Raw genomic sequence first — 27,437 nt, 5'->3', positions numbered from 1 at the left:
TGTACCTCAGCTCAGGTGGTTTGCAGACCCTGCTGTGCTCCAGCAGCCACGGGAGGATGGAGGATCTGTGTCCCCAGCAATCCCCCCCCGGGAACCCTGGGCTGGGCCACAGCCACACCGCCAGCAGCCAGAGGAGTGGCACTGTCCCCTCCGGCACAGGATGGGCAGGTGAACCAGAGAGGGACAATGGGATGGAACTCACGGCCCCCTGAGCGAATGAGGCAAGGGTCACACCGGGCCGGGCAGGGGACAGGGCTGGGGGTGATGGCACAGTCGGGGGCAGTGGCAGTGTGGGGACCGCGGTGCTGCCGTGCCACGCCTGGCTCTATAGGTCTGAGACCTCCCCTGAGTAGGCGCTGGGATCCTCGTCCGACCGCGTGGTCACCTTGAACTGCCTGCGCAGGAAGCCCCCGTAGCGCTTCTGATTGTCCCACTTGAGCTTGGGCCGGATGCGGCGCAGGAAGCCCCCGTAGCGCTTGTGCAGCTCCGGCCCCTCGGCCCCCGTGGGCTCCTCATCCCCGTCCCCGTCCCCTGCCGGCCCCGGATAGTCCTCGGGGGCCGCTCGCTCGCCCGGCTTGCGGCTGAAGCCCCCGGACTTCTTGCTGAGGCTGCCCTTGGCGTGAGCGTTCTCGCGGAGCAGGGACAGCAGCTTCGCCTTGGACATCATCTTCATGAAGCCCCCATAGCGCTTGGCCGGTGGCGGCAGCTCCGCAGCGCCCAGAGCCTGCTCTGGCTGCGCCTCATCCTCCTCCGCCTCCTGTGGGGACGGCTCTGTCCCCTCGGCCAGGGCCACCAGCGGGGCCAGGAGCGCCAGTGCCTTCCTGCACATCTCCCACTCGGGGCCAGGTGACAAGGAGCCCTGGCATTCCCACAGGCACATCTGTAAAACAGTGGCCACAGGTGCTCGGGGTGAGCCCCTGCCTTCCTCCCACCCCACCCGGAGCCCAGGGGTTTGTGCCCACTGTGCTGCTCAGCTCGGTGAGAAGCCCAAGTTTGCACAACCCCAGCACCCTGGGGTGCCCATGACCAGCACACCAGGTACCACCCAGCTCTGCCCCTCTGCACCCGTGACACTCCACTGCTGTGGCTCCCTGGCTCACGTCCCTGTGGGGCCAGCACTCACCAGGGGCTGGACGCTGCTCTCGGCACCGCGGGTCTGGGCTGCGCAGAGGGAGCACTGGGTGACACAGTCGGCAGATGCCACCGCAGACAGGGACAGGCAGAGTGCCAGTGCCAGTGCCCGCCGTGCCATCTCGCCCTGCAGACGCTGCCTGGAGATGGGAAGACAGCACAGAGCCTGTCACCATCCCTGTGCCAGCTCTGGGGGGCCATCACTACTCCAGAGGCACTGGGCACCTACCACCTCCATCTGTGAGCTGCTCCTGGGATCATACACAGGGACCTGTGCCTGTGCCCATTCCCACATGACTCACCTGTGGGTGCTGCTCCCAGCAAGGACACCATAAGATGTGACCCCTTACCCTGGCTGCAGCCTGGTCCTTGGCACAAGCCCAGAGCCATTGCCAGTCCCTGGTGGCCACCAAGTCTCTGTGGGCAGGACCACTATTGAATCTCATCTCTTATCTCATCTCATCTCATCTCATCTCATCTCATCTCATCTCATCTCATCTCATCTCATCTCATCTCATCTCATCTCATCTCATCTCATCTCATCTCAGTTCCTCTCGGTTCCTCTCCATCTCTTACCATACCATTAAAAGGAAAAGTCCCTTTTTCCCCCAGCACTGGGTTTCTCTGTGATTGCCACGTCTGCATGGCGCAGGCAGATGAATCACCAGCTCTTCCCCTTGGCCTTGGGGAAAAGAACCACAGCAAGCGGAGCTGCGGTGACAGGTGGATGGGGTGATGCTGTGGCCCAGTGTGGACTCACCCCAGGCTGCTGTTCCCCACACCAGGGCAGCTTCATCTCCCCTCCCTCCCACCCACCAAGTCTGCTGGGCTGGTGCATCAGAAGGGGAAAAAGGAGAACTCTGGGTTCCAGCCTACCTGCAGACCACCATCACCATCCTGCAGACGTTTGAGAGCCGTGATGGAGCCTCTGGCCTCTGTGGATGGACGAGGACACTGTGCTCAGCTGGGAGAGGGGCTCTGCAGGTGGCAGTGCTAAACCTGACCCTGGGTGAGGCTGGAGGGGCCACTGCCAACCCCAGCTGCAGTGCCACAGGATCACGGTGCCACTGGGACCATGACAGCCCTGGAGTAAGAGCCAGCCCCAAAGGGATGCACTGGCTGCAAACCCCTGCCCGCCTCCATTGCTGCTTTTATCTAGGGTGGGTAAGGCATGACCCAGAGGGATCTGTTACACATTAATGACGCATATTAGAGACTATTGTGCTCTCCGGCAGTAGCAGCTAATGTACTGTAATTGGTACTGATGAAGAATTGTTAATGCCACAGTATTAATTCATGCTAGATTAAAATTTAATTTAAATTATCTGCACCATCGTGTGTCGAGCTGTCTGCATTCCTTGGCTGCACAGCCACCAGCTCCGTGAATCCTTGCAGCGCCCTGGCAGTGTGGCAGGGAACGGGATGGCAGCTGCCCAGGACGGCAGGGGCACGGTGGGACCTCAGCCAGCCTCGACTCTGAGACACGGGGACAGTCCCTTATTGCATCAGAGCCACCGAGACCGCACCGAGGAGCGAGGACATGCCCGCCGCACAGGTAGGTGCCAGCTGCAGCTCTATGGGGAATGAAGCTCCGAAAAAGAGCTGACAACTGCTTCGCAGGAGCCCCGCCGGGAACCTTTTCTTTCCCTTTCCCCGCCTGCTTCCCCTCCCTTGCTCCTCCGCTGCCGGTGTCCCCGTGGGTGCCGCCAGAGCAGCACACAGGGACAGCACCGGGAACGCTCCCATGCTGGGAACGGCTGCTGGTTTGTCTGACACCGCACAGTTCAGACCTCTGGCGTTCCAGACACGGTGTGTCCCATCCCTGGCACCCTGCTGCCGACGGGGGATTTCACGGCACTCGGGGGAGCTGCAGTTCTCCGAGCACGGCGTGGCCAAGGACACCCTGGGACACCCCACTGCAAACGTACCGTGTGCAGGTGGTGCCACAAATGTCCCAGGAGTGCTGTGCCTGCTCCTGAAGCTGGGATAAGGAGGACTGGCAAAACGGGAGCAGGAAAAGGGGAAGAAAACAAAGGGCTTCGGACAACAGAGGAAAGAAGCAGCGTGGAGGAAAAAGCGAAAAGAACACAAAGGGAGGAAGAAGAAAAGCAGAGTTCGAGCTCAATCCTGTATTACCTGGAGGAACCCAAGGCTCCGGAGCCATCCCTCCTGCAGGAACACCTTGGAAGGACCGTGGCAGGGTCTGGCAATGCCAGCATTGAGTCCCAGCCTCTGTGGCCACTCTCAGCACATTCTACCTGTGCCCGGTGCCTGCCAGTGTCCCTTCCTCCTGTCCCATTTCCACTTGAGTCTTCAAATACCAGGCTTTGCTTTGGAAAACGCGCAAGCAGCATCCATGCACCCCAGGGGCCAGTTTACAGACCTGGTGACCCAAGGAGGGATGAGGAATCAGGACTGTGTGTGCTGGACAGCAGAGACTGGCCCCATATTGACTAACCTGTGATTATACTTAACAAAGGATGTGAACAGCTCTCCCAGACTGGGCAGATCCCTCCTCCCACACAGGTCCAACTCCACAGGTTTGGATCCTGCACATAGTTCTGGTGGAGAAGAACAATCAACCTTCCAACATCTCCTTTCCTCACCTCCAAAAATTTCCTGGAAACACCATCAGGACAAGGCTTCTGAAAAAAAAGCTGGTAACTTTTGGAATAGAATCACTCAAAACTCAACACTGCAGCCACACTGCTGCTTGAGCCAAGAAGGGGGAGAGAGAACCCCCCATCCTCTCTGCCCACTCCCTTTGCCCGTCCAAGCCCTGGGTGATTCTGCTGCCAGGATGGCAGGCACAGCATCAGCACGGAAATGAACCCCAGCAGAGCTCTGGGCAGCTGCTCACGGGCTCTGAAACCACTCAAGGGACAAGAGGGACCTGCAGCCATGTGGAAGCTCCCCAAAATAACACAAGTCCAACCACAAGCCACTCTCAGCAGTGTTCTTAAACTGTTGCTTTTTGGGGAGCAAGAGCGATGCCCTGGTGGTGCCCACGCAATGGAAGGGGGATGACAACCCCGGCAGCCCTACCTGCCGCTGCTCCCCGTCCCGCCGAGCACCCGCTTCGCCAAGTCAGGACGGCTCGTGGCTGATGGCTGTCCCTCCACGGGCGTCAGGCTGCGCCAGGCATCGGTGGCAAGGCCACACTGGCAGGTGGCCCCACGGTGCTGCCCGGGTTGCCCACCGGACTCGCCGCCGGCTGCCTCTCACCCCGCTTTTATGGCCACGGAGTCTCCTCCTGCGGCGGGGCCCGGCTGTGCGCGGCGGCAGAGCCAATCGGGGCGAGGGAAGCTGTGAATAATCAGCCCCGCAGCATCCCCGCCACCTCCCGAGCAGGCTCGCCCGCACCGCCGAGGCCTCCCCGCAGCCCCCGGCAGCCCCGGGAATCGGGGTGCGCATCCCACAGCTGCGGCTGCAGCGCTTCGAGACATCCGTCGTGCCCTGCCTCGGTCCTCGGGGCTGAAACGCCTGCCCCAAACAAGGAAGGTGGCAGAGGACTGAGGTCTGTCCGTCTTCCCACACAGCTGCGTCCCAGAGGGGTTTGGCTGCTGGGGGTGTGAATCCCCTGGATAGTGAATTCAAATCGCTTCCAAGAAGGGTGGAGGGGGAAAGGTGAATCCCTGACCTGCTCTCACCCTGCTCCCCAGGCTGGGGAGAGAGAGGCACCGTTCTTGTGGAGATGCTGGGGAGAGAAGTGAGCCCATCCAGAGCTGCAGGGAAGGGAGAGAGGGTCTTCATGCCCCGGGAAAGGGATGTCCCAGCCCACCCAGCCTAGCTGCTGTCAGTGAAAAAGCCTTTGCATAGAAACCCCCCAACCTCTGCAATGCCAGAACCCCCCTCCTCATGAGGGCAAACACTGAGATGAGCAAAAGAGGCAGGCGGAGTTGGCTGGGGGGGAAAAAACACCCCCACTTTCCCCATTCAGCCCTGATTCCTGTTCTCACACATTTCCAAGTCTGATTTGGGGAAAAAGGAGAACAGCACCGGGGCAATGACAGGCAATCCCTGAGCCCCTGCAGCTCTGTCCCATTGCACCATGTCACAACAGACATGTGGGATGGGGGTCCGAGGTGCAGATCCCACAGGACATCCTGCACCGGCCCCACACCCCGGAGGGTGCAGACACATCCCCTGCGTCGCTGGCAGTGCAGCCAGTCCTCTTGCCTTGAAGATGGAGCTATTTTTATCGGAGCTCAAGAGGGATGTTTCCCAGCAACCTGCTGTTCTCCCAGCTCGAACACCAGCTGCTGGACCTGGTGCCCCCTTGCTCGGCCCTCCCAGCACTGCTGAGGGAAGTGGGGGCCATCGACACGGCTGGGACCCTCTGCTGGGCGCCCGGCAGCCACGGCAGCCTGTGCCCGTGCTCCTCCCTCAGGGCTGGCGATCAGGTCCGTCGGAATCCCCCCGCTCCTTGAAAAGCAGGCGGGACCCCACGGCTTTTGTCTGGAGGTGGATTTTAACTCATCCAGGCTGGGGCTGTGCCAACATGGAGGGACCAAGGGAGCAGGGCAGACCCTGCATCCTCCTCAGGGCCAAGGGAGGAACCCACCCCTCCATCCCTGGGGCTGAAGCGAGGGCGGATGGAGCTCAGACCCCGCAGGGGCAGAGGGCGGCCACGGCCCCGCCTCGCTGTGTCGGGGTGTGCTGGGCTGTGCAGGCGGAGAACAAAGCTGAGAAGAACAAAACGCATCTGCAAACGATCACAACACCCCGGGCGAGTGGCTGTGGGCAGCCCTCGGGCAGTTCAACCCTTGCTGCTGGGACTGATGGCCGTGCGGGCACCACAGACACGGCGGGGTGGAGCATTTCTACACCAAAGCCATTATTTTTATATGAATATGTGTATATGTATATACGCACCCAGCGGCCTGGGGTGCAGTCACCTCCCCGCACAGGGTAATTGCACACGAGGGAGATGTGATAGAGATTGAACAAATCCCCAGGACGCAGAGGGAAAAGTCGTTTGGAATAAGGCTCCTTCCCTTTGCTCCGGGTGGGAGGTCGAATTACTCCTGTCCCCAGAGCAAAGTGCCACAGATCTACTGAGCTGGGTAAGAGGGTCCTCCACGGGTCCAGGGCGCGGAGGGTGACAGGGTCCCCCGGGAGAGGAGTTGGAAGCCAGCCCACCCACCAGCAACTCAACTTAATATTAATCTGTCTCTTCCTAATGGGAAAGTGTCTCTGAGTCACACTGACATTTCCCTGGGACAATGGTAATTAAGTACCTGGGTAAGTGAAATGTGCGGTAATAGAAAAGTTAACTTTTCCTAACTACATGAGTGAAAGGCGCGTTCGGCGAGGAGGGGGCCGAGCGTGCCAGGCAGCCGCGGAAGCAGTGGGAGTTAATGCCAGCTCGCGTCACACGGCGCTGCCACTCTGCCCCTGAGCCCCCAGGGCCCCCCGAAGGACCCTGCCCCGGACCGGACAGAGCTCCCCATGCCCTGGGCTGGGGTAAATCGCCCCTGCAGCTGGAACAAGCTCTGCCAGCCGCCGGGGCTGTCCCCAGACAGAGGGACCGAGACCCAGAGCTGCCCGCGGGAGCTCGCCCAGGCAGGCAGTGGCTGCGCTCTGGGTCCTCCAGCACGGTCAGCTTTATCCCGTTCAGGGACACGGCTTTTCCAGAAACTCCCAAAGCGTTGGCACTCCTGCCTGGCCTTGCCGTAGGCAGGAGAGGGAGGTGTTCAGACGCATTTTGCGGGGCATGGGGAGAAACACCGGGGGTTCTGCTCCAAAGCGCTCGCGGAGCTCCGATCCAGCGTGACCGCACCGGAGCGAGCCTCCGGCAAAGGGAACACCGAGCAGGGGGCGGCCAGCGCTGCCCAGGCGGGCACACGGTGACCTCCCTGCGTGGGCAGGAGGCACAAGTGCCACTCCACGGCGGTACGAGAAGCGGCGCTCTCGTAAACACGGCTAGTCACGCCGCTGCCACCGTCGCTCCGGGCTGCCGAGCGGCACCGGGGGCGCGGGGCTGCGGCACGACCCCCGCAGCCTCCCCGGCAGGCGAAGTGGCTCCATTTAAAAACAAATTGAGGTGAAAGCACTTGCAGGAGCTGCAGCCGGCGCCGTGACACCGCGGGGCAGCCCCGCATTAGCATCGCCGGTGGCTCCGGGGGTCGCCGTCCCTTCCCCGGGGGCACCGGCGTGACGCAGCCGGGAGCTGCTGGGGCTGCGTGATGGCAGCGGCACACGGCTCAGCAGCGGGGCAAGAAATCCGGGAATTTTGAGAGCTCCCCCAGGAACCGTCTCTGCAGACGCTGTCTTTGACCGGCAGCAGTGTCCGCTGCCAACGGCACCGCGCGGGGGGCAGGAGAACGCGGGAGAGGCGGCTGGAAAAGTTCATTTGGGTTGGATCGCAATTCCCTCCCCAGATATTCCCACCTCCTCCCGAGGAGCGGGACGGCGGCGTGCAAAGCCCCGAGCCCGGCGGGCTGCCAGCCACCAGCAGCGCCAAGAACGGGATGAGATCTCCGGGCAGCCCGGAGTGGATGGATACCGGTGATGCCCACGGCCCGGGGAGCGAAAAGCAATTTTGGGACGGTGCGTGGGCCAGGGACCTCTGTGGCTCTGTGGTTTACCCCACCTGCTCGCAGGAGAAATGCCACCAAACCAGCCAAGACTCAACCCCGCGGGGACACGGCCATCCCGGGGGGACACACTGCAGCCCCGCAGTCTCCCCCGGCCCTCGCCGCCCCTCGGGGTCCCGGCGTAGGGCGGTCGCCGTGTCCCGCTCTTGGTGACCAGGGCCCGTTCCACCAGGCGGACACCCGGTGGGTGCCGCGCTACCCTGGGGTGCCCCAAAACCCTCGGCCGGGCTCGCAGGGCTCCTCTCGGGATCGCAGCCACTTTTCCAGGGAACTTCCAGTTGGAAACTCCCCGGTGATCCCTGGCAGTGGGGTCGAACCATCGGGGTGAGCGCGGCGCCCGGGAGGGGCCCCCGAATGCTGCCGGAGCTGTGAAACCGGCCCCGAGCCGCATGCCCGCCCTTCCCGGTGCGGCAGCACAGCGGCAGCTCGCCGAGCATCCAGCACCGCGCTGCTGCCGCCGGCTTAGCGTGTCCCGGGATTTACCGGGTGCTGAGGATTTATTGGGTCCCGGGGCACCACCCCCTCCCCGGGGAATCACCTCCCCGCCGGGTCATCACCTACAACGTGTGCACCGCCCCCCTCCCCGGTGCACCGTGTCCCGGAGCATCACCCCCCACCGCCGGCGGCATCACACACAGCCCTCCCCGGTGCACCCCTGTACCGCCGGTGCACCGCTCCCCCAACCCATCCCGGGCGTCCCGCCCCCGCGGTGCGCCGCCCGTCCCGGGGCGGTGGGAGGGGGCTGCTGGGGGCGGGTCACCCCCCGCCGTTACATAAGGGGTTACGTCAGGGCGCGCGGCCACGCTCTTATCCCACCGCCGCCGCCGCTTCCCCACCCCGCCCATTCACACGCCGCCGCGCAGCGCCCGGCCCGGAGCCCCCGCCGCCGCCGCTCCCCAGGTGAGCCCCGCGGGCCGGGCCCGAGCCCGCACCGCCTCCCGCGGGCCAGGCCCGGAGGGAAGGGACGGACGGGGGAGACCCGCGGTGGACGCCGGGGCCCCCATGACCGGCCTGTTTACACCGGCGCGGCGCGTACCACCTTGGCGGGGGAGCGGGAGGGGCCTGCCGCCGCGCTGAGCCCTGGCCGCGCCGAGCCGCGCTGGCGGCGCCGCGACCCGGTTACCGCGGCCGGGGCGGCAAACCCGGACCTCTCTTGCCGAGTACGGGGCCGGCACCGGGGAGAGGCCGAGCCCCGTCGCGGCGGCCGCTGCCCCCTGGCTCCGCGGTGGTTCGTGCCGCGCGGCCGCGATTGGCCGAGCGCTTAAAGGGGCCGGCAGCGCGCGCTTTTCCGCCCCGCGGCGCGGCGGCGGCATCGGCGCGTGCCCCCTCGCCCGCGCGGCGCTGCCCGGCACGCGGGGCGGGGGCCATGGACGGCGGCCGCCGCGGGACACAAAGGATGGGGCGGCGGCGGCGGGCGACGCGGCGCGGGGCCATGGCGGCGGCGGTGGCGGCGGGGCCGGGCATCGGCGGCGGCGGCAGCCCGCGGTACAGCCTGCTGGCCGAGATCGGCCGCGGCGCCTACGGCGTGGTGTACGAGGCGGTGTCGGGCCGCAGCGGCGCCCGGCTGGCGGTGAAGCGGATCCGCTGCGACGCTCCCGAGAACGTGGAGCTGGCGCTGGCCGAGTTCTGGGCCCTGACGAGCCTCCGGCGGCAGCACCCCAACGTGGTGCGCTTCGAGGAGTGCGTCCTGCAGCGGCACGGCCTGGGGCAGCGCATGAGCCACGGCAACAAGCGCAGCCAGCTCTACCTGCGCCTCGTCGAGACCTCCCTCAAAGGTACCGGCACCCCCGGGGCAGCCCCGGCTCGGCCCCTGCGCCCTCCGGGCCGCCTCACCCGCCCGGGGCCCCCGGGGGCCTGTCCCTGGCACCCGTGTCACCCATCCCCACCCCTGAGCGCCTGGATCTGCCGCCTCCCTGCTGCCCTCGGTGACTCCCGCACCCAGATCCTCCTGCCCCACTCCCAGGTTACACCCCCAGAGCAGGTGGCTGCTGGGATGCCCCAGGCGGGACATCCTGGGTTTGTCTCCTTTCTTCATGGACATCCTTCCACAGTACCCACACCTCAGGCACTGCTGCTGCCCTGCTTGCTACCCATCACTGTATTGCACAAATCCTTCCTGGGCATTGCCTGTGATTAACAGCACCCAGAGCTCCCCTCAGCTCTCACAATGCCCTTCCTCCCACCTTGCCTCACTGCATTTCCAGTGTAACCACACCTGGGCTCTCCCCTGAGCACCCGTCACCCCTGCACGCTTGGGGTCCTCTCTGGGGTATCTGCTCCAGTCTTGCTCCCATCTCTATCCTGACCCCACAGGGTCTCTGCTGCCACTCACCCTGAACACACCTAAGGGCCCCTTGGTCTGGGCTCTATCTCCCCATGCTGTGCCATCCCCTCCTCTCTCCCTTTCCTGTATGATGCTCCCAGGAAACCATTCCCCAAGCCCCACCCATGTCTTGCAGCAGTGCCAGTGGGGTCCCTCCATGTGCCCTGCAGTCCCACCCCCAGTCCTGAGGGGCCCTGTTGCCACCTCTAGGCTCAAACCTAACCCTTGGGAGACATCCCTGTGTGCTGGATCCCCGGCCAGCACTGACTTGTCCTCCCTTACACCCCAAATCCTGAGGCTCCCTGTGCTAACTGGGCCTGTGCCACAGCCCCCACACATCCCCTTGGGGACCTTCACAGCCTGTGACTGTGCCGCAGTCACACCAAGGGGGCATCTCCCCCTGTCTGCCCAATGTACTGTCCCATCTCTGAGCACCCCAAGGCTGCAGCCTGTTATGGCTCAAGCTCTCACAGCTTTAGGACTGTCCCCGTGTCCCCCCCCATTGCTGGCTCTATGGGAACAGCCCTGGAAGCACTAATGCCTGTAGCCTGGGCTGATACCTCCATTTTCCCCTGGGGTCCCTCAGTAGCATCACGGGGCTGTCAGGGGTCACCTTCTCCTGTCACAGTCGATAGTTGTGATGGTGACATCTCCAAAATGCTCCCTCCCTCCCTCCCTCCCTTTGCTCCCTTGGCTGCTTGTCAGACCCAGCTTTGCCAATGTGCTGTGAAGATGTGGAAAAATACAGGAGCCCTGTGCCCTCGCTGCCCCTGTGCCTCCCAGCCTGCTGTGAGCAGAGCCAATGCCCCCAGTCCCTCCTTCCCCAAACCTGTGTGCCAGGATTCCTGTCAGCTCCTTGGGGTACTCAGTCTCCCTGAGCCCCCACACCCTGTGCCAGGCACAGAGTTCATGCAAAGCTCCTGAGATCCATCCTCTGAGCAAACCTGTGGCTCTGACTGTCCCTGCCTTACCTGTCCTCTCTGTGTCCCTGCTGGATGGACATGTCCAAACGTGCCTGGCTCTCCCCGTGCATCCCAGCTCCTGCTCCTCTTGACACAACCACCCAGGGGAGGCTCCCTGAGAAGGGCAGTGTCCAAATTCCTGTACAGCCAGGGCACTCAGCTCCCCGGGAGAGGAGCCAGCTCTTCCCTTTGGGTGTGTCCAGCTGTAGCAGGAGTGGGGGGTCCTGCCCCCTCTGTCATGTTGTACACCCTGAGGAGAGCTGGCTTGGCTTGGGGAGAGCCCTTGGGTAGCTGGAGGTGCCCCATCTGCAGGTGGGGAAGGAGACCCATAGATGCCCCATCTCTGGGGGGATTTGAGCCTTCTGAATTCCCAGCAGTGCGGAGGGCTTTGCCTGCCCTGGTCCCACGGCAGCCCCTCAGAGGGGAGCAGAGCTGGGCTCTGCATCCCCAGCCTGGACAGGAGTAGTTGGACTCCCCAAACCAAGCTGGAGCACATTCTCCTTCCCATCTGCCTGGACTGTGTGGATAAATATTTTCACAACAAAAGGCTGGACTGGTTGAGCCCTGCAGGTCTCTCTCTCCCTGCCAGCAGCAGCGGCGGTGGCCGTGGCGCTGCGCTCCGTGCCATTCTGCACGACCGCAGCTGGGCTATTTACGGGCCAGCACAGATGCTGTGCCAACGTGCCGGGGCTCAGGGCACGGCCAGGATTAATCCGAGACTCTGAATTGGGAGCACAACTGTCGGGATACAGGCGGGGTTTGCTCTCAGCTACGGCCAGAGGCTGAACCTTTAGCATTTTAACGAAGTGTGGAGTAATTAAATTTAAGGGCAGGGTGTGAAAAGGAAGGTGGGAGCTCGGTGCTGAGCTGGAGGAGAGGCACCCATGCAATGTGCTCAGAGCCCTGTCACAGGAGCACCTCCAGCGCTTGTGCACATCACATGCCCCTCTTATTCCTAACCTAGAGCAGTGACAGAGCTGCCTTAAGTGAACAGGTATAAGGTATTGCTTCCTGTTCCTCCCATGTCACCTGTGGGGCCATCAACCTGCCACCAGCACTCAGCCTCACTCGTGGGCTGCCCTGGTGTCACCTATGTGTGTTGCCATCATTCCAGCTGCCTGGAATTCCATGCTGCCAGCTCCCATCTCTCTGGTGCAGCCTCCTTGCACAGAGGGAGTCAGAGGTTACGTGTGCTGGTGGGCACTGTGATGCTGCTTCTGCTCTCACTGGATTTTCATTTCCCCTGTGCAGCTAAGCAAATTAGCATGCTGTTAATGAGCTCCCTGGGATGGGGTGGGGGAAGTGTGTGTGTGCTGCTGGAAAGATGGAGTGTGAGTGTGTGCCATGCTGTGTTTGGGCAGGGAGCACATGGGGATGCTGGCTTGGTGATAGAGAACAGGTCCAGCCTGTCATTGGCATCTCCTCAGCTCTTGACTGCTTGTCTTCAGTTTGCTAACATCTCATCTTTAGGGAGCGTCTTGCCAGCTCTTTATGTTTAAAGCTGTTTGTTTTGAAGGCAGGAAGATGACTTAACAACTAAAACACTTTCAGATTATAGAAAGAAAATGAGGAAATATTACTTTTGGCTTAAGCCTCTACTCACAATGCTCCACCCAAAGTGAACTGCCTGGTGCTCACAGCTACTGCTGGATCCCCGTCATCTTTCCTGCGTTTGCTGACGTTCAGGGGCCAAGTTTTAAGTCAGAGCCTTCCTTATGCTAAAAACAAACCTTGGCTTGTCAGAGCTAACAGGTCCTGGCTGCTGCTGAGCCCGTGTTTGAGCCACTTCCTGTGGGAAGGGGCTGCCAGCAGTGCTGTGTGGATGCTCCCATCTGGCTGTGTGTGAGCGATGTGGGGCTCTGCCATGCTCCCTGTCAGGGTTTGATTCCTGGCAGAGAAGAGACAGACACTCCTGCTCCCTGTGTTGGGGCTGTATGGCTGCAGAGGGGAGCAGGAAAGCCAAACCCTGTGTCCTGCTGTGATGTCTCTGAGATTTAATAAATCCAAGTGGTGGCAGCTGTGTGGGCTGGGGCTGTTCTGGCTGTGCTGGGGTCTCTGCTCCCATGCTGTCATGTCAAAGGTGGCTTGCAGCAGAGAAGCTGCTTTTCCTGGTCAGCATTTCAGTCTCCAGAGCCAAGCTGTCCTGTGCTGCTCCCAGCTGGTCCTTGGGCTTTCATGGTGAGCCTCCTTCCAGCCAGATGAGACCCCCAGAGTGCACCCAGAACCCTGTGTAACTCCACCCTGTTCTTTCATCCCCTAGGTCTAACCTTCAGACCTAATCTCAGCAAAAGATTGCTGAGGATGGGGAGGTGCAGCCAAATCCTTCTGTTGTGCAGATTTCCATTTCCATAGCAGTAGCCATGGATACAGACTGTTTGTGCAAATAACCAATATTCCCACCCACACTGACTGCTGACCAGTGCAGCCCAGGGCTGGGTGGCCCTGGTAGTCCTTGGCTTTACCTGCTGCTGGAAGTTTTTTGCTTTCCCAGATGCTCTCTAGGGCTTTGCTCAAACAAAACCCAACTTTGTCAAATGGGTGGAGTTATTTAACTGCTTTCAAAAACACTTGAGTTCAGCTGTGGGACTTTTTAGCTGTGGCAGAGGTGAGTGGTATCCTCCAGCTTCTCTCTTATGGTGCTTGATGATAAGAAAACCAATTTCTAGAGCAAAATGATGCTCTGGTGGTGTGTGCAGGCTCTGCCAATCACCTGGGTGCTCTCTGGAGGAGACTTGGGGTCTGACCCTGGGGTTTGCATTCCTGGCATCAGCTAATGGGGATGGGTCTGTTGCCAATGCTCCCTGGGGCATCCTGGCATCCCTGGGGAGCACCAGTGGCAGACCTGGCTCCATTAGCTGATATGATGCTGCTGTGTTCTTCACATGTCTAATTGATGTGCAAGAGAGTCCTTCCTTAGGCAGGAGTTTTATGGAGTAAACCTGAGATGCTCTGAGCTTGAGGAGCTCAGTTTGATGTCTGGTGAAGGAAGAAGCTGTTTGGGGTGTAATACTGAGTGGTAGGAGTATTTACAGTCACAGTGTGGCTGAGATTACACTCAGCAAACATTTTGCAGCTTGGACCTCCGGTTTTCCTCTCATTAGAGACTTGTTGGCACTTAATGAAAACTGGATGAAGTGGCAGAGTTTCCCCAGCACAAATGCAATCCTTAAATGCACAAATTTGTTCTGGGAAGACCCAGTGGGCCATAGGGCTTGGACACTGGTGTGACCACTCTTGGCAGGTCTGTGCTGGCAGTGTTAAGGGCTGTGATTTACTCCCTGTGTGCAGTTCCAGTAAAGTGTATGGAGTGAGCCAGCCTTTGCCTCCTGCAGCACAGCTGAGGTGGGAGAGGAGGCATTCACAGAAGTGATTTTTTTTTTTCCTGTAGACTCACTGCTAATAATGCTTTTAGCCTCTGCTGCTTTGGCTGTCAGAGCCTGGGGAGAATGGCCTGCTGGTAGGACTGAAGATGATGTGTTCTCTGCACTTTGCTGGGAGGAGGAGGTCCCTGAGCTGGTTCCCAGCAGTGGGTTTGGATAAACATGGTGCTGGTGTGTCCTGCTCAACAGGATCCCAAAGCACTTGAAGCCACAGCAGTGCCAGCATCACTGCTGGTGCCCTGCAGTGCAATAGGTCCCAGTCACATTCCCAAAATTTTTGTTATCCACATAAACCAGACCTGTTCCTCAGCCATCCTAGCTTAGTGTGGACTTTAAAATGTGTCTGTAAAACCCACTCTTTTATCCCTTTTGGTCAGGTGAGAGGATCCTGGGCTATGCAGAGGAGCCTTGCTACCTGTGGTTTGTCATGGAGTTCTGTGAAGGGGGAGACCTCAACCAGTACGTGCTGTCCCGAAGGCCCGACCCTGCCACCAACAAGAGCTTCATGCTGCAGCTGACCAGTGCCATTGCCTTCCTGCACAAGAACCACATTGTCCACCGGGACCTGAAGCCAGACAACATCCTGATAACTGAGAAATCTGGCACCCCTGTGCTCAAGGTGGCTGACTTTGGGCTGAGCAAGGTCTGTGCTGGCCTGACTGCTCGGGGCAAGGAGGGTGGGCATGAGAACAAAAATGTGAATGTGAACAAGTACTGGCTGTCCTCAGCCTGTGGCTCTGATTTCTACATGGCACCCGAGGTGTGGGAGGGACACTACACTGCCAAGGCTGACATCTTTGCCCTCGGCATCATCATCTGGGCCATGATTGAGAGGATCACCTTCATTGATGCTGAGACCAAGAAGGAGCTGCTGGGGACTTACATCAAGCAGGGGACCGAGATTGTGCCCGTCGGGGAAGCGCTGCTAGAAAACCCAAAGATGGAGCTGCACATCCCTCAGAAACGCAGGACTTCCATGTCTGAGGGGATCAAGCAGCTCTTGAAAGACATGTTGGCTGCTAACCCACAGGATCGACCTGATGCCTTTGAGCTTGAAACCAGAATGGACCAGGTTACATGTGCTGCTTAAATTCAGGCAGGGCACCGCTGTGCTTTGCAGCTGGGTAAGTGATTCGCATTTTTTGTCTTATTTCTGTCGCCTGTACTGGCCCAATAGTGCACTTTGTAGTGACACAAAGGAGTCTTTTATGTTCTTAGAGCTATTTCTATAGTGACTCATCAGAGCACTGCTTCTGAGGTTGTTTTCACCTATTCTACTGCAAAAATAGAGGTGAGAAATAGAATTAGCAGCTGCACATCCTGTCACTGCCCAAGGGCCCAGTGGAGCTGGAAGGGCTGGGCTGGAGCCTTGCTCCTCAGAGGTCCTGGCTGGTGGCTCAGACAGGCACAGCAGAGACACCTGCAAGCACTTGGTATAAGCTTTGGTGACATCTGTCTCTCTCAGGGTCAGGGAGGGATCTGCCAGTTCTGCCTCCTCTGCTGTGTGATGTAATTTTCAGTCTGTGCTGGAGCTCCCTGTCTAGCACCCTCCCCCTCCCCTATGACACTTGGACAGGACACCTCAGGGCCCAGCTGGCTCAGTGAGTAGCACCAAGTGGCACATCTGTCTTGGCACAGAACTCTTTGCTTTCACCTACGAGGCACATGGGTCCATCCTGTGGCTCTGTTTCATTTCCCTATTAAAGGCAGGACTTCCCTTTGGTGTGAACATCAGTGCCCAAACCCAGGAGATGCTTTGGTCTCCAGCATCTGTGTTTGTAGACCTGTGTCTGTTAAGGAAGGAAGCTTAAAAACAGCTCTGCTCAGACTGAGCTCAGCTCTGTCCAGAGTCCCCTCCCTTCTCCCCCCCTGCTAAACAGTCTCAAGCTCAGAGGTCCTGATCCTGAGGCCTGGGTGGTCACACATGGTCTGGAAGGACCCCAGGGATGTGGTTTAGCTGGCAGTGTCCCTCACCAGTGACACAGAAGGACTGGGAGGTGTTGCCTACATGGCAAAGCTGTCTGTAAACAGAAGCTGTTACTAGGGATTCTCCCAGCCAAACATTTCAATGAAACTGAAGAATTACAGATTACCAGGGGTGAGGTTGACATCTTTCCAGGCCACATCCTTTCTCAGGCTCCTGCAGAGCTGCCTGCCCATCACTGGTCCCAGGAGATCTTTGACAGCCTGCCTGTGTCAGGTGCTGGCATCACAGCTTGGGCCCAGCCCTCACCTCACCCCAAAACCACACACAGCCAGCTGCACTGGAGCTGACCATGGATGCAAGAGGGTACAGAAGGAGGAAATCATGTCCCTGGCCAGCATGCACCAGCCCTCAGCTGATGGCTGTGTGCCTGTCCAGCTCTGAGAGCAAGCCCCCAGCAGCAGGCAGTGGGGAAGGTGGAGGTATTTTGGCAGGTTTTGCTGAATCCCCTCATTGCTGCCACCTGAAGGTTCCTCATGCTTATGGAAAATGCTGTGGGGCCTGAACCCCCTCTCTTTGTGTGGTCAGGTACACTCTGTGCTGTTTGTAGAGAAATAGGGATGGAAATGAAAAAACCCATTGGGTGGGTCTTGTTCTTCTCTGTTAGTCTGTCCGAACTGGTCCACAGACCATCCCCTCTGCACTCTTCCACCCACAAAATGTTTAACACCCATCTCAAGTGCGAGTAACTGATTCAGGCACTGCTGCCTGGGGCTGGATACGGGTCCCAGTGCAAGTGTGGGCTGGGGATTAGGGTGGGGGATTGAATCTGTGGAAATGAGAGCCCTTAAGATGGGTGTGCTCCAGCCCCGGGGCAGGAGCAGACACCCTGCCCCGTGCCCCGGGGTGAGGCGTGGGGCTGTGGGAGCAGCTCTGCCGCACGTGGAGGGTCAGGCCGGGCTCTGCCATCTGCGCTGGCTCTGTGCTGACACGGTGCTGCTGCGTTATGCAACCGGCCCCTGCCCTCGGGGGAAATTCATCCTGCGCAGATCTGCGGAATAGTACATGAAGGGATAACAAACACCGAGGGGACAGTCCTACCCCGCGGCTGTTTGCTCAAACCCAGCTGCCTTCTGCAGCCCCCCTCCCCGCCCCAGTCCATCCGTGAGTCTGCACCGATGGCTCCGTCGTGACACAGCTGCAGCAGCCAGGGATGCTCTTACATAACCCAACCTGGCACATGGAGCGTGGTTGCCTGGCCCAGATAGAGCCCAGCACCAGCCATATGTCCCTGCAAACCCAGAGTGTTCCTCTGCCTCACTCGTGGGGCAGCCACAATATATATGGTGCACTTTGCTGTATGCTTTTCCTGGTGTACTTGTGTATTCAAATCAGCCTTCTTCTAGCTGCTATTAAATGCAAATCTTAACTTGGAAACCTGCTTGAGAAGCTTAAAATGGGATTTAGAGCAGAGCCTGAATTCTGCTCTCAGGTAATTTTAGTTGACCGAGAAACTCACGTAACCTCTTCCAACTTATTTGTGGCACTGGCGTGTAGCTTTGCTGTGCTGGGTCATGCAGCAGGTTCTTTCCCAGGACAGTTCAGACCTGCTCAGCCTTGGTTCATGTCATAACCTGGAAAACTGTAACCCTTCCTGACCCAGGGAATCGGATTTTTGCTTATTCTTTGCTATGCCACTGACCTCTTCAGATTCTTTGCTTCATGTCTCAGCAGCTTCGGCTTCAGTTCTGCCACGGATGCTGCACACACCTGAGAGCTTCATGCTCTGTTACCCTTCAAAATGCAGATAGGAAATGTCAGTTCTCAGAAAGTAAGGTGTTTTTTGCTTGGTTTATGCTGGGCGCTGGGCTCCCTGAGGTGGAGATAGCTCATTATCTCCTTGCTTTTCCCACTGCTAGTGGCACTGGTGCAAATAGTTCCAGCAGAGGTGGGCAGCATTTCTGTGGGAACAACAAAGGTATTCTCTTTTTGATTTGAACACTTCTTCCCTACCTTCTGCAAATGTTTAGATAAAGCCAAGTTTATCTACAGCTCTCTAGAGTTCTTGGCAAAAGCTGCCTTTTGGGCAAAGAGGACAAAAACCTTTCTTACTACAATTAGGGAGTGGCTGGGTTGTGCTGGGTATCTGCTGATGGGTCTCTTCCTGTGACAGCCCAGCACTAACTGCACTGCCCACTGGGGAGTATTTCACCCTTCCTTCCCAGTACTGGAAAGCTGGAATGATTCTCCTTTCCTGCAGTTTGAACTTATTTCTATGTCACTTTTGTAGTTGCCCTCCAGATTCCCTGGGGATGGTGAGGGACCTCCCGGAGATGCTGCTCTGCTCTGGTGGGATCCTCTGATGGGGTGGCTTTGTGCAGCCCTTAGACAGGTTGTAGAGGGAAAAGGTACAGTGGCAGTGTGGCCTTTTGCTGCTCCCTGCAATGACACAGGAGCCTTGGCCACAGAAACACAAAGGGCGAGTACAGCATCACCCACCACTGACAGTTATGTGTTTAACAAACTTTGCAGTTTTGATTCACACAGGACATGAAACTACAATGGTTGTGATCAGTGTAGAGGCAGCTTGTTCTGGTTGTTTTGTATTCCATGGTATTTTCACTGTGGATAAAACAGTTGGTCTGATTTTGGGTGGATGCTCAAGATGAATGGCAAGAATCTGTGCAGGCTGCAGCATCTCAGGGGCTGTCATGAGCAGGTAGGTGTTCAATAGCTGTGGCCAGTCTGGTTCTCTCCAGCACTCCTCTCTCACTGGGTTTGATTATTCCAGTTTCAGCTGAAAGTGGCTGTTTGTATTTGCATTGTTCTGCTCTTTGCATTTTACACGTGCACCAGGAGCTGATGCTGAACAAGCTTATCTGCTCACCCTGCATGATGGTGTCTACCCTGGCCAGAGCTCTCTGGTGCTGTGCCCAGCCACCCCCAGCACTGCTGATAAACTGCTGCCCTGTGGAATTTCAGAGCTGAAGGAAGGACAGGGATCAGGGTCACGGCAGCAGCTCTGAGAGCTGTCATTGAGCAGGGACTGCTGCATCAAGCTAGATCTTGGCTGTTGGTGTCACTCAGCTCAAGTTTTACTCACTGGCCTGCTAAAGGACAGCAATTTCATTCCTAAAACAATGTTGGTTTTGACTCTGGACTGTTTTCAGTGTGGTTTGTGGATCTTGGCATGGACAAAAGCCACAGGACAGTAAAAGCAAGGTCAGTTCCTCTTAGCCATAGCAGTGAATGCAGCATCACAGTGGTCACCCCATGGAGTGGTGGCACCCTTCTTGGAAGTGTTGATTCTGCCTGGGGTGAAATGAAGCCCTGAGGGTGACCTGGACCATGTCAGCTCTGGCTCTTGTGTTTGCTTGCTGTCACCTCTGCTTTGCCCTCTGGGGGAGGTCACTGCAGTTGGATTTAAGGATGCACCCAAGGAATGCATCACAAGTATAAGTGCAGAGCATGAGGGAAGGCTCAGGAGATAAATCAGGCACTCAGCTCTGTTCCCTTGCACTCTGTGTTCCCACCCAGGGGCAGATGACATGGTTAACACGAGGAGCTGCTGGGTTGTCTCTCCCTCCTCTGCACTGAGTCCTCTCTGCCATGCAGACCCCGCTGCCACTGCCCCTCTGTGTGACCCACACATTGGTGTCATCTTGTGTGCTGGGTGAGGGCTCCATGGGCTGCTGGCTCACATCCTGCTGATGCCAAATGAACATTCGAGCTGATTAAAGCTATAAGTGGCATCAGTGGAGGGATTAAAAGCTCTTGAACAAGCCCCTGCAAAAACGTGCGTCAGTGGGGCGAGCTCTCCTGTCTCAGAGCAGTGAGCTCAGGGCTGCTCAAGCAAGCTCCTTCCCTGATAATGTTCCTACTCCAGGGAAGCACAAACAGAAACCCTGCCCTACTTGCTAACAAAGCTGCATAATAGGAGAAACCTTCCAGAAGAATCCTTGTGTGTTTGCCCTGACCTGATGTCTGTGTGCCTCTCGCCTCCTCAAACAGAAAGGCTTTATTCCGATGGCAGCCTGCAAAAGTGGCACCCCTTTGGTTAACCTCTCGTGGAAAGGAGTGCGCCCATGACCTTGCCTTCTGCTGTGAGCAGCCTTGTCCTTTAGAAATGTGTTCCTCAGGCAGGGATTTCTTTAATGAGATTTCCTAGGGCTAAGGTATTGGAGTAATTTGCTGGGCAGTAGCATTTTTTTCCGCAGCAGGTCTTTCCCACTGCTCCCCTGGTGTCTCTGCAGAGCCCCTCACCCATCCCTGGTGGGCTGGGACCTGCCCCTGCTGAATGGGGGAGCTAAATCCACCCCCCTCATTTTTTTCCCATCTAACTATCTGAGTTTAGAGCTCATGAACCACCCCCACTGTTACCCAGCACAACCACTGCCCTCAGCTCTGCTGGTGCCTCCTTGAGTTTGGGACATCCTAAAGGATGGATTTTCAGTACGGAAGTGACATTATGTGTATGTAGGTGTGCTGTTCTTCTGCTGTCCACGGGGAATTTTCTGGGTTGCAGACAAACTGTGTGGAAAATGCTGGTGGCTTATGTGCAGCATTGAGCATTCCTATGTGTCTGAGCTCAGAGGACAGGAGGGTGCCAGGGCTGTGGATGAATGGGTGCAGCACCACTGCTGCTTCAGGGACCATGGGGGTTGTTGTGTGTTGAGGCTTTGGCCAAAGCAAGGATTGATGCAGCAAATCTGACTCCAAACTCTTAAAATCCCTGGCACTGAGCATCCTTGTGGGCTGAGCTGCTCCTGCTCTCAGGACCTCTCCTGCTCTGCTTGCAGTTGCACCAGCCTGGATTTTACTCACCTTTTGCAGAGCCACTTGTGCTGCCCGAGCTGCTGCTGACGCAGCAGATGAGTGGTGCAGGGCATCTCTGGGCTTGCAGCTTGTTCCACCTTTCCTGGTGGAGTGCATGGAGCCAGCACTCACAGACACATCACATGGACTCTCAAGGCCAGGCTCTGCTGTGGGAACACTTGTCCTTGTTCCAGCAGGAGTGTCACTGTGGGGAGCTGTGTGGGATGGGGCTGTGTGTGGGGGTGTGAGGAGATGCTCAGCCCCAGCCAGCCTGTCCCTGGGGCAGCTGGATGTGTGCTGTCCTTGGCAGTGTGCTCCATGCACTGCTGTCTGAGTCCTTCTGGGAAAAAATCTGACTGTAAACTGAGCCCAGTCCCTGTCTGGATCAATAAGCAAAGCACTGGGCAGTAGAGAGATGTGGCAGCACCCGTTTTGGGCTAACTGGAGTAAGTGGGCAGGTGGCAGGAGTGGTGTCCTACACCCTTCCATCCAGGAGCCAATGCCTGCAGTCACCATGTAGTAACTGAGACAAACCACTGGCAAACCTGACCTCTCTTTCTCCTCTCTTGTTTTTTCTTGCAGATTTATTTACCAGGGACCCATAATCTCCATTATTTATGTGCAAGAAGGAAGTCAAAGATAAGGGAAGATGATGATACAGAAGATCCCTGGTCTACAGGATCTCTGGCAATGTGAAATATTTGGGTGTTATTTTTTTGTGTTGGGAAGGGTGTTGTGGGGGTGTGGGAGGGGGCTGCAGGTGCCTGTGGAAGAACACAAGCTGGCAGCTGTCACTCACAAAACTTTGAAACAAGATCCAGAGAGCAGAGCTGCCCTTGCCCAGCCCTCCCCGTGTCTCCTGTGCTGCTGTTTGACTCATTAGATGTTCCTAGGGATGTGGTTCCGTAAGGAAGTGGGAATCAGCAGCCTGATGGTGAGGTGTACTGCCAGGCACCAGCTCTAAGTCCAGCTGGGCACAGTTTTGGGTTCAAAGCTATTGATTTTGCCTAGGGAAAATGGGAGCAAAGTGGTGGGTAGGTTGGCATTGGGAGTGCAGTGCTTTAGGAAAAATGAATCTCTTGGGCCACATATTGCAAGCAGCTAAATAACTTCATAGCCAGGCAGCTCCTGAATAGGTGATGCTGCCCAGGCTTATGAGCAGCTGACATTAGGATAGAGTAGGATAAACAAGCTGGAAAGCCATTTGGCAAAGCAGGTCTTCCCAAGCTGGATTTTATGATCATCTTTGTTACTGTCTTTCTATACAGAGGGAGCTGGGGAGCTGCTGAGTACATTTTCAGGTTGACATCATCTGAGTACAAGAGAAACAGAAAGCAGTCCACTGCTCTGATGCATTTAATGCCAAACTTCAGTCAATAGGAACAATGCTGTGGAGAGAAGGAGGTTTGGCCTAATGGGTCAAGGGCTGGATTTTTTAGCCTCCCACAGGACACTTTTCCTTGCTAGCTAATGATCTCCAGGAAGCAAAAGGCAATGCTGCTATTCAGGATAGGCTACAGTATAGTACAGCTCAGGTCAGGAGATTGGAACCTCAGGCTGAGCACTTAAAACTCTATTTCCTTGCCTATATTTAAAGCAAAACTCAATTTCTGGGGCTGCCCTGTGTTGATCTTTAGACTTTGTTCACTGTAAATGCAATGTAAAGCACCACCTCTTCTCCACCCTGCAGCTTCTGAACCACTTAAAATGCTTCTCAGCAGGTGAAATCACCAGCAGTGGTTTGGGAAGTGGCTGGTCTGACCCAGGGTGCTCAGTCTGGAGCTGGCCATGGCCACGAGCAGGACAGGGTCCCCCTGGTCCCCTCATCCCTGGCTGTGGGAACTGCTCCTTGCCTGCAGCTTTCCTCTGCCATCACTGGAAGGTTCCTAACTGGCAGCACCTCCATGTATCTCCTCAGTGTACTGAGCTGAGCTCACAGGAATTAACAGAAATGGAGGAAATTCAGGTGGGCTCAGGCAGAGCAGGGAAAGGGTGGAGGGGCTTCTTTCTTTTCTTCCATCTTTTCCAGGACACAAAGCTAAAGCTGTGGCTGCAGAAAGGCCTGGTCCTTCTTAGGAGGACCAGGAGGCTCCAGACTGGCTGTCTGTGACTTGTGAAGCTTAGGACAGCACAAATGCACTGCCAAGCCCTTGTTCTCACACTGTGCTTATGTTTGTCCCTAGGGATGCTTCTATGGGCTGCAGCTGGGTGGGATTCCTGCAGCTTCCTGTACTGCATCCCACAGGAAGGGGAGAGTGAACCATTTAGCTCACAAGTGCAGTGTTAGTGCCCTGATCACTGGACCATCCTTCCTCCACCTGGCAGAGCCTTTGCTCCTGACTGTCACAGCTGTTCTAAGCGAACCCTGGCCTGAACGGGTGCAGTAAGAGGGCAGGAGATGAAGCTGGAAGGCAGTGAGTGGATTGCCCTGTTCTTCTCAGAACAGGAGTGAGTCCAGCAGGCCTTGGGAGGGTCAGCCCTCTTGGTCCACTGCTGTTTCAGGCCATCTTCAAACCACATGTCTCCACCTCAGCTTTTGCATTGCAGATGTGTTTTTCAAGCAGCTTGATGTTAGTGAGCTAGACCGTAGTGCCTTATTTAGGATTAGCAAACACTTCCAAGGAGGAGTCCTAGGGCTGCTAGCCTTTGGCCAACATGGATGTTTCCCTGATTAGTTTGTCCTTTTAAGAGCATTTCTCTCTGATTTTGCTGCTGTTTGTGCTCAATTCCCCAGACTATATAGGAACCTGCCTTGTGTTTACAGCTCCCCACATCTCTCCTTCAGTTACTTTGGCCCAGACCAGCACTCCCTCTAGAACAAGGTGGGAACAGCTCAAACCTGCATATGCTGTGGGATGATGGAGAATGTTTAGTCTTTTCCCAGGTGGGTCTTTTGGGCCTCACCTGCCCAGCTCCTGCAGGCCAAACTTCTTCCTCTGCTGTGGAAGTTTGGCACCAGGATGCACTGCTGGGAAAATCCAAGTTTAAGAAAGCAGCCTCGAGGCTGTGGCCCATTTCCCAGCCCAGGGCCATGCTGTCTGTCTCTTCCTGGCTGCAGTGAAGCTGAGCATCCAGGTGCTGGGGGTAGCTGGTTAGTGTGGGGGGAGCCAAGCCCCCCTTGCAGAACTCTCTGGGCTCGTTGGCCCCAGATGGTGCCCGTGCCAGGGGAGTGATTGTATGAAACTGTTTACTTCTGATTTTGCTGTTTACAAGAGGGATGTGGGGTGGGTGGGGGGAACAAGCCAAGCCTCAAGAGGATTGGGAACTGTGTTATCTGCACCAGCCTGCAGCAAGGCCGACACCACCGGCATCTTGCAGGTGTCACGGGGATCTCCCGGCCAGCTTTGGTCCATGGGGAGGAAAGCAGAGGTGGCTGTAGCCTAGAGGGGTTAGATTAGCTCCCCTATATCCCCTTGCTGCTGTGTTTGAGGTTCAGCAGTGCTAGTGACAGATAAGAGTTACCCCTGTGGTCTTCCTCTACTCCTCAGGACCCAGCTCCTTCACATATCACAGGCTCCCAGAGCCTTTCTGGAGCAATAAGATGTAAACCAAGCGTTACCATCGTCGTGGAAATCCTCCGTTGTGTGCAGTGTCTGTCTCCTCCGTATGCAGTACGAGTCTGGGTTTAAGCCTGCCAAGCATCACAGGGGAGCTGCTGCAGGCCATAAACTGGGATTTGTTTCCCTGGGCTCTCTGCAGGTCGGGAGAACAGGGAAATGCTGCTGCTTTCCATCCTTAGCCCAGGCCTGTGCTGCCCAAGCCTCACACTACAGCTGCCCAGGGCAAGGGTGCTCCTGATCCCCTTTCTGGCAATGCTGGCATGGGATGGGTGAGGAGAGCTCAGTGCTCCACTCCTCACAGCCCCCATCCCATCAGCCAGTGGGAAAGCAGAGCCCCATTTCCTTTGAACAGGGGTGCAGCCAATGTTTGTGCCACTGCTGTGGGAGGAGTTGTGCCAGTGGCTCCTGTGCTCTGCAGCTGGTTACAGGCACGTCCAGCGTGTGGGCCCTTGATGTCCAAAAGCATTTCTCACTTCAGGGCAGGCTGTCTGGTGGGTGTAGCTGGAAGGGAAGTGCAGGGAGCTGCTCTCTTCCAGCTGTGATCTGCCAGATCATTTCTCTGTAGCCTGCACAAATGCATTTAGCCCTGAGGGTGTCTAGGCTGCTGGAAGAGCTCACAGAGGCCACACAGGAGTGCCTGGTGGCCCCAGCCTGGCACCTATTCCCAGCAGCTGCCCAGGCCAGCATGGACCTTCAGCTCACTCACCCAGCAGAAAGGAGGAGCTTTGCAGGGTGAGCTGCTTCACTACCACACCAGAGGGGTTCTGGGTGAGCCCCAGGACGGGGGCTCATGGCTGCCCCAGCCCTGCTGAGGGCTCTCCCCACTCCTCACAGCTCCTGTGCTGAGCTAGCAAGAGCAGAAGGCTTAAACCCAGACTCCAAACTAAAGATAATATTAGTAAATGAATCTGTATTTTTCTTTTTTTTTCCTTTTTTTTGCACAGAAGCTGGTTATCTAGGACCTATGTGTGAACAACTTTATATAAATATTTTTTGTACTTGGTTTCCTTGGGTTGGTATGAAACGTTCTATTTAAGTTTTTTGAACACTGTGGATCCCCTGATGTGTATGAATGGCAGAGGCTTTGTAAATTAAGGGACGTTTGTGTGAATAAAGCTATTTGATGGGGTTGAAAAGCCACACACAACTTGAAACGTGAGCTCTGTGTGTTTGTCCTGTGCTGTGCTGACAGCAGTGGGGTTGAAAGGGCGTCCCTGGCAGCAGTGGGCAGACCAAGGCCCTAAAGTAGCTCTGGCTCCATCCTGGAGGGCAGGTCCAGCTAAGCCTGAGCTGGAACTGGGCTAGCTGCACTGACCATGGGGCTTAGGGCACTAAACCAAGGCATCCTGGCCAGTGCCAACCAGAACGTGGCTCCCTGGCATGCGGCACTTGTGGCCCTTTATCCTTGCCCTGGATTAGGATTAGCCCCGTTCTTGATGCAGACACCAAGTAGGACATTGTGATTAGCAGGACAGGCAAGCTTGGCCTCTGCCCTTACAGAAACACCTCCCCATCCTGCCACAAGCTGGCAGCCGCATGGTTCAGGAGCCAGAAAGGACCAGCAGCCCCTCACCCAGCTTGCTGCCCACTCTTGGAGGTGCCTGCAAACCCCACAAGGAGAATGCCCAGCAGAACTGCCACTTGAGTAGCCACAATGGGTTTCTCCCTTTGCACAGATCCTCTGCCCCAAATCCCAGATGCCCAAGCTGGTCACAGCAGCTGGGAGCCTCTGGTGTCACAATGAGAAAAGCATCACGAGGCTGAGCTGCATCCTGCAGCCACGGGAAGTTTTCCTGTGGGTGATGCCCACAGGAGTCCAGCAGCCTGGGGCCACCCCGAGCCGGCATGGGACACAGGATGTCCCGGCACCCTCAGCCCTTGCGTAACAGCCCCGCAGCCTCGCACGACCCGCGGCAGCCACGCTGGGACGTGCAGGGCAGCCAGTCCTCCCTCCCTCGGCTCCCCCTGCGGCAGCCCCAGCGCCGCCGGCCGCGTGGCCGTGGGCTCCCCCCGCACGGCCGTCAGCATTGTGCGCCTTAATCGCTGCCGACAGGCACCTAAAATGGATGTTTTCAGCCCAGTGGGGCCGCAGCGAGGCTGCTCCACCGCAGCCGGAGCGATGCCGAGGGGCTGACGAGGGGGCCCCAAGCTGAGCTTCCTCCTGCTTCCTGCTGGGTTACCTCGGGCACTGACTGCGCGGCACCCACTGTGAGGGGCAGCCTGGGGGGCTCAAACATCCCCAGGCACGCAGGGAAGGGGCTGCATTGGCTCCAGTCACACTGGCTCCCATTGTGGGACAAGCCCCAAGACTGTCCCTGTCCTGGTGAAGTGCAGCTGCAGAGACTGCTGTGCTACACTGCTGCTCCCCACCAAATGCAGGCACCCCCAAACCTCTGTCACAAATGCTGTGGCACCTCCAAAAACACTTCTGCTCTTGTGACTTCCCCCTGGTTTAAGCTACACAGGTGACAAGGATCAGGTTTACTCCAGGCTCATGGCATCTCACTCGTCTCTGTGACCAGACACAAAATGTGCTCCATGAGCCGCACAGCCCCTGACTCCCAGGTCAGCTCTTGCAAATGGGATGAAACTGAACCCCAGTAGGAGCTTGGGCTTGGAGCCTGGCTCACCTCTCACGTGTGCTGCAGGTGAGGAGCCAGTAAGGGCAGGTGACCACATAGCACAGCAGAAAAGCACCATTAATGAGGAAGTTGATGTCAATCACCAGGAGAGATGTTTCACT

The 27,437-nt window shown here is 57.4% G+C and overlaps 2 protein-coding genes across 3 annotated transcripts; one reads left to right on the top strand and one right to left on the bottom strand.

Moving 5' to 3' along the window:
* Positions 1–128: 128 nt before the first annotated feature.
* Positions 129–4,322, bottom strand: PDYN (prodynorphin). 2 transcript variants are annotated; one of them, XM_030963431.1, is made up of 3 exons: positions 4,177–4,322; positions 1,124–1,271; positions 129–880 (listed from the first exon to the last, which is right to left on the bottom strand). In XM_030963431.1, the coding sequence occupies exons 2-3, from the start codon at positions 1,250–1,252 to the stop codon at positions 326–328; spliced, it is 684 nt and encodes a 227-aa protein (XP_030819291.1). In that variant the 5' UTR covers positions 1,253–1,271; positions 4,177–4,322; the 3' UTR covers positions 129–325. The 2 variants fall into 2 exon arrangements, with proteins under 2 accessions (XP_030819291.1, XP_030819292.1); XM_030963432.1 differs by lacking the exon at positions 4,177–4,322 and adding an exon at positions 2,008–2,060.
* A 3,322-nt stretch (positions 4,323–7,644) lies between these two features.
* Positions 7,645–24,332, top strand: STK35 (serine/threonine kinase 35). Its single transcript, XM_030963567.1, has 4 exons — positions 7,645–8,054; positions 8,892–9,505; positions 14,773–15,519; positions 21,717–24,332. Exons 1-3 carry the CDS (start codon positions 7,645–7,647, stop codon positions 15,483–15,485), a joined length of 1,737 nt encoding a protein of 578 aa, XP_030819427.1. The 3' UTR covers positions 15,486–15,519; positions 21,717–24,332.
* The last annotated feature ends 3,105 nt before the right edge of the window (positions 24,333–27,437 follow it).

This window comes from Camarhynchus parvulus, chromosome 20 (genome assembly GCF_901933205.1).
Source record: "Camarhynchus parvulus chromosome 20, STF_HiC, whole genome shotgun sequence".
Lineage (NCBI taxonomy): Eukaryota > Metazoa > Chordata > Aves > Passeriformes > Thraupidae > Camarhynchus > Camarhynchus parvulus.
The sequence above is the reverse complement of the archived record's forward strand: the minus strand, read 5'-3'. Positions and strand labels throughout refer to the sequence as shown.

Coding starts and splice junctions, on each gene's coding strand:
- PDYN (XM_030963432.1), bottom strand. CDS start 2,027: ATGGTGATGGTGGTCTGCAG. Junction 1,272..2,007: donor ATGGTGATGGTGGTCTGCAG/GTAGGCTGGAAC, acceptor TCCCATCTCCAG/GCAGCGTCTGCAGGGCGAGA. Junction 881..1,123: donor AGAGCAGCGTCCAGCCCCTG/GTGAGTGCTGGC, acceptor ACTGTTTTACAG/ATGTGCCTGTGGGAATGCCA.
- STK35 (XM_030963567.1), top strand. CDS start 7,645: ATGCCCACGGCCCGGGGAGCGAAAAGCAATTTTGGGACGGTGCGTGGG. Junction 8,055..8,891: donor AGTGGGGTCGAACCATCGGG/GTGAGCGCGGCG, acceptor TCTCTTGCCGAG/TACGGGGCCGGCACCGGGGA. Junction 9,506..14,772: donor CGTCGAGACCTCCCTCAAAG/GTACCGGCACCC, acceptor CCTTTTGGTCAG/GTGAGAGGATCCTGGGCTAT.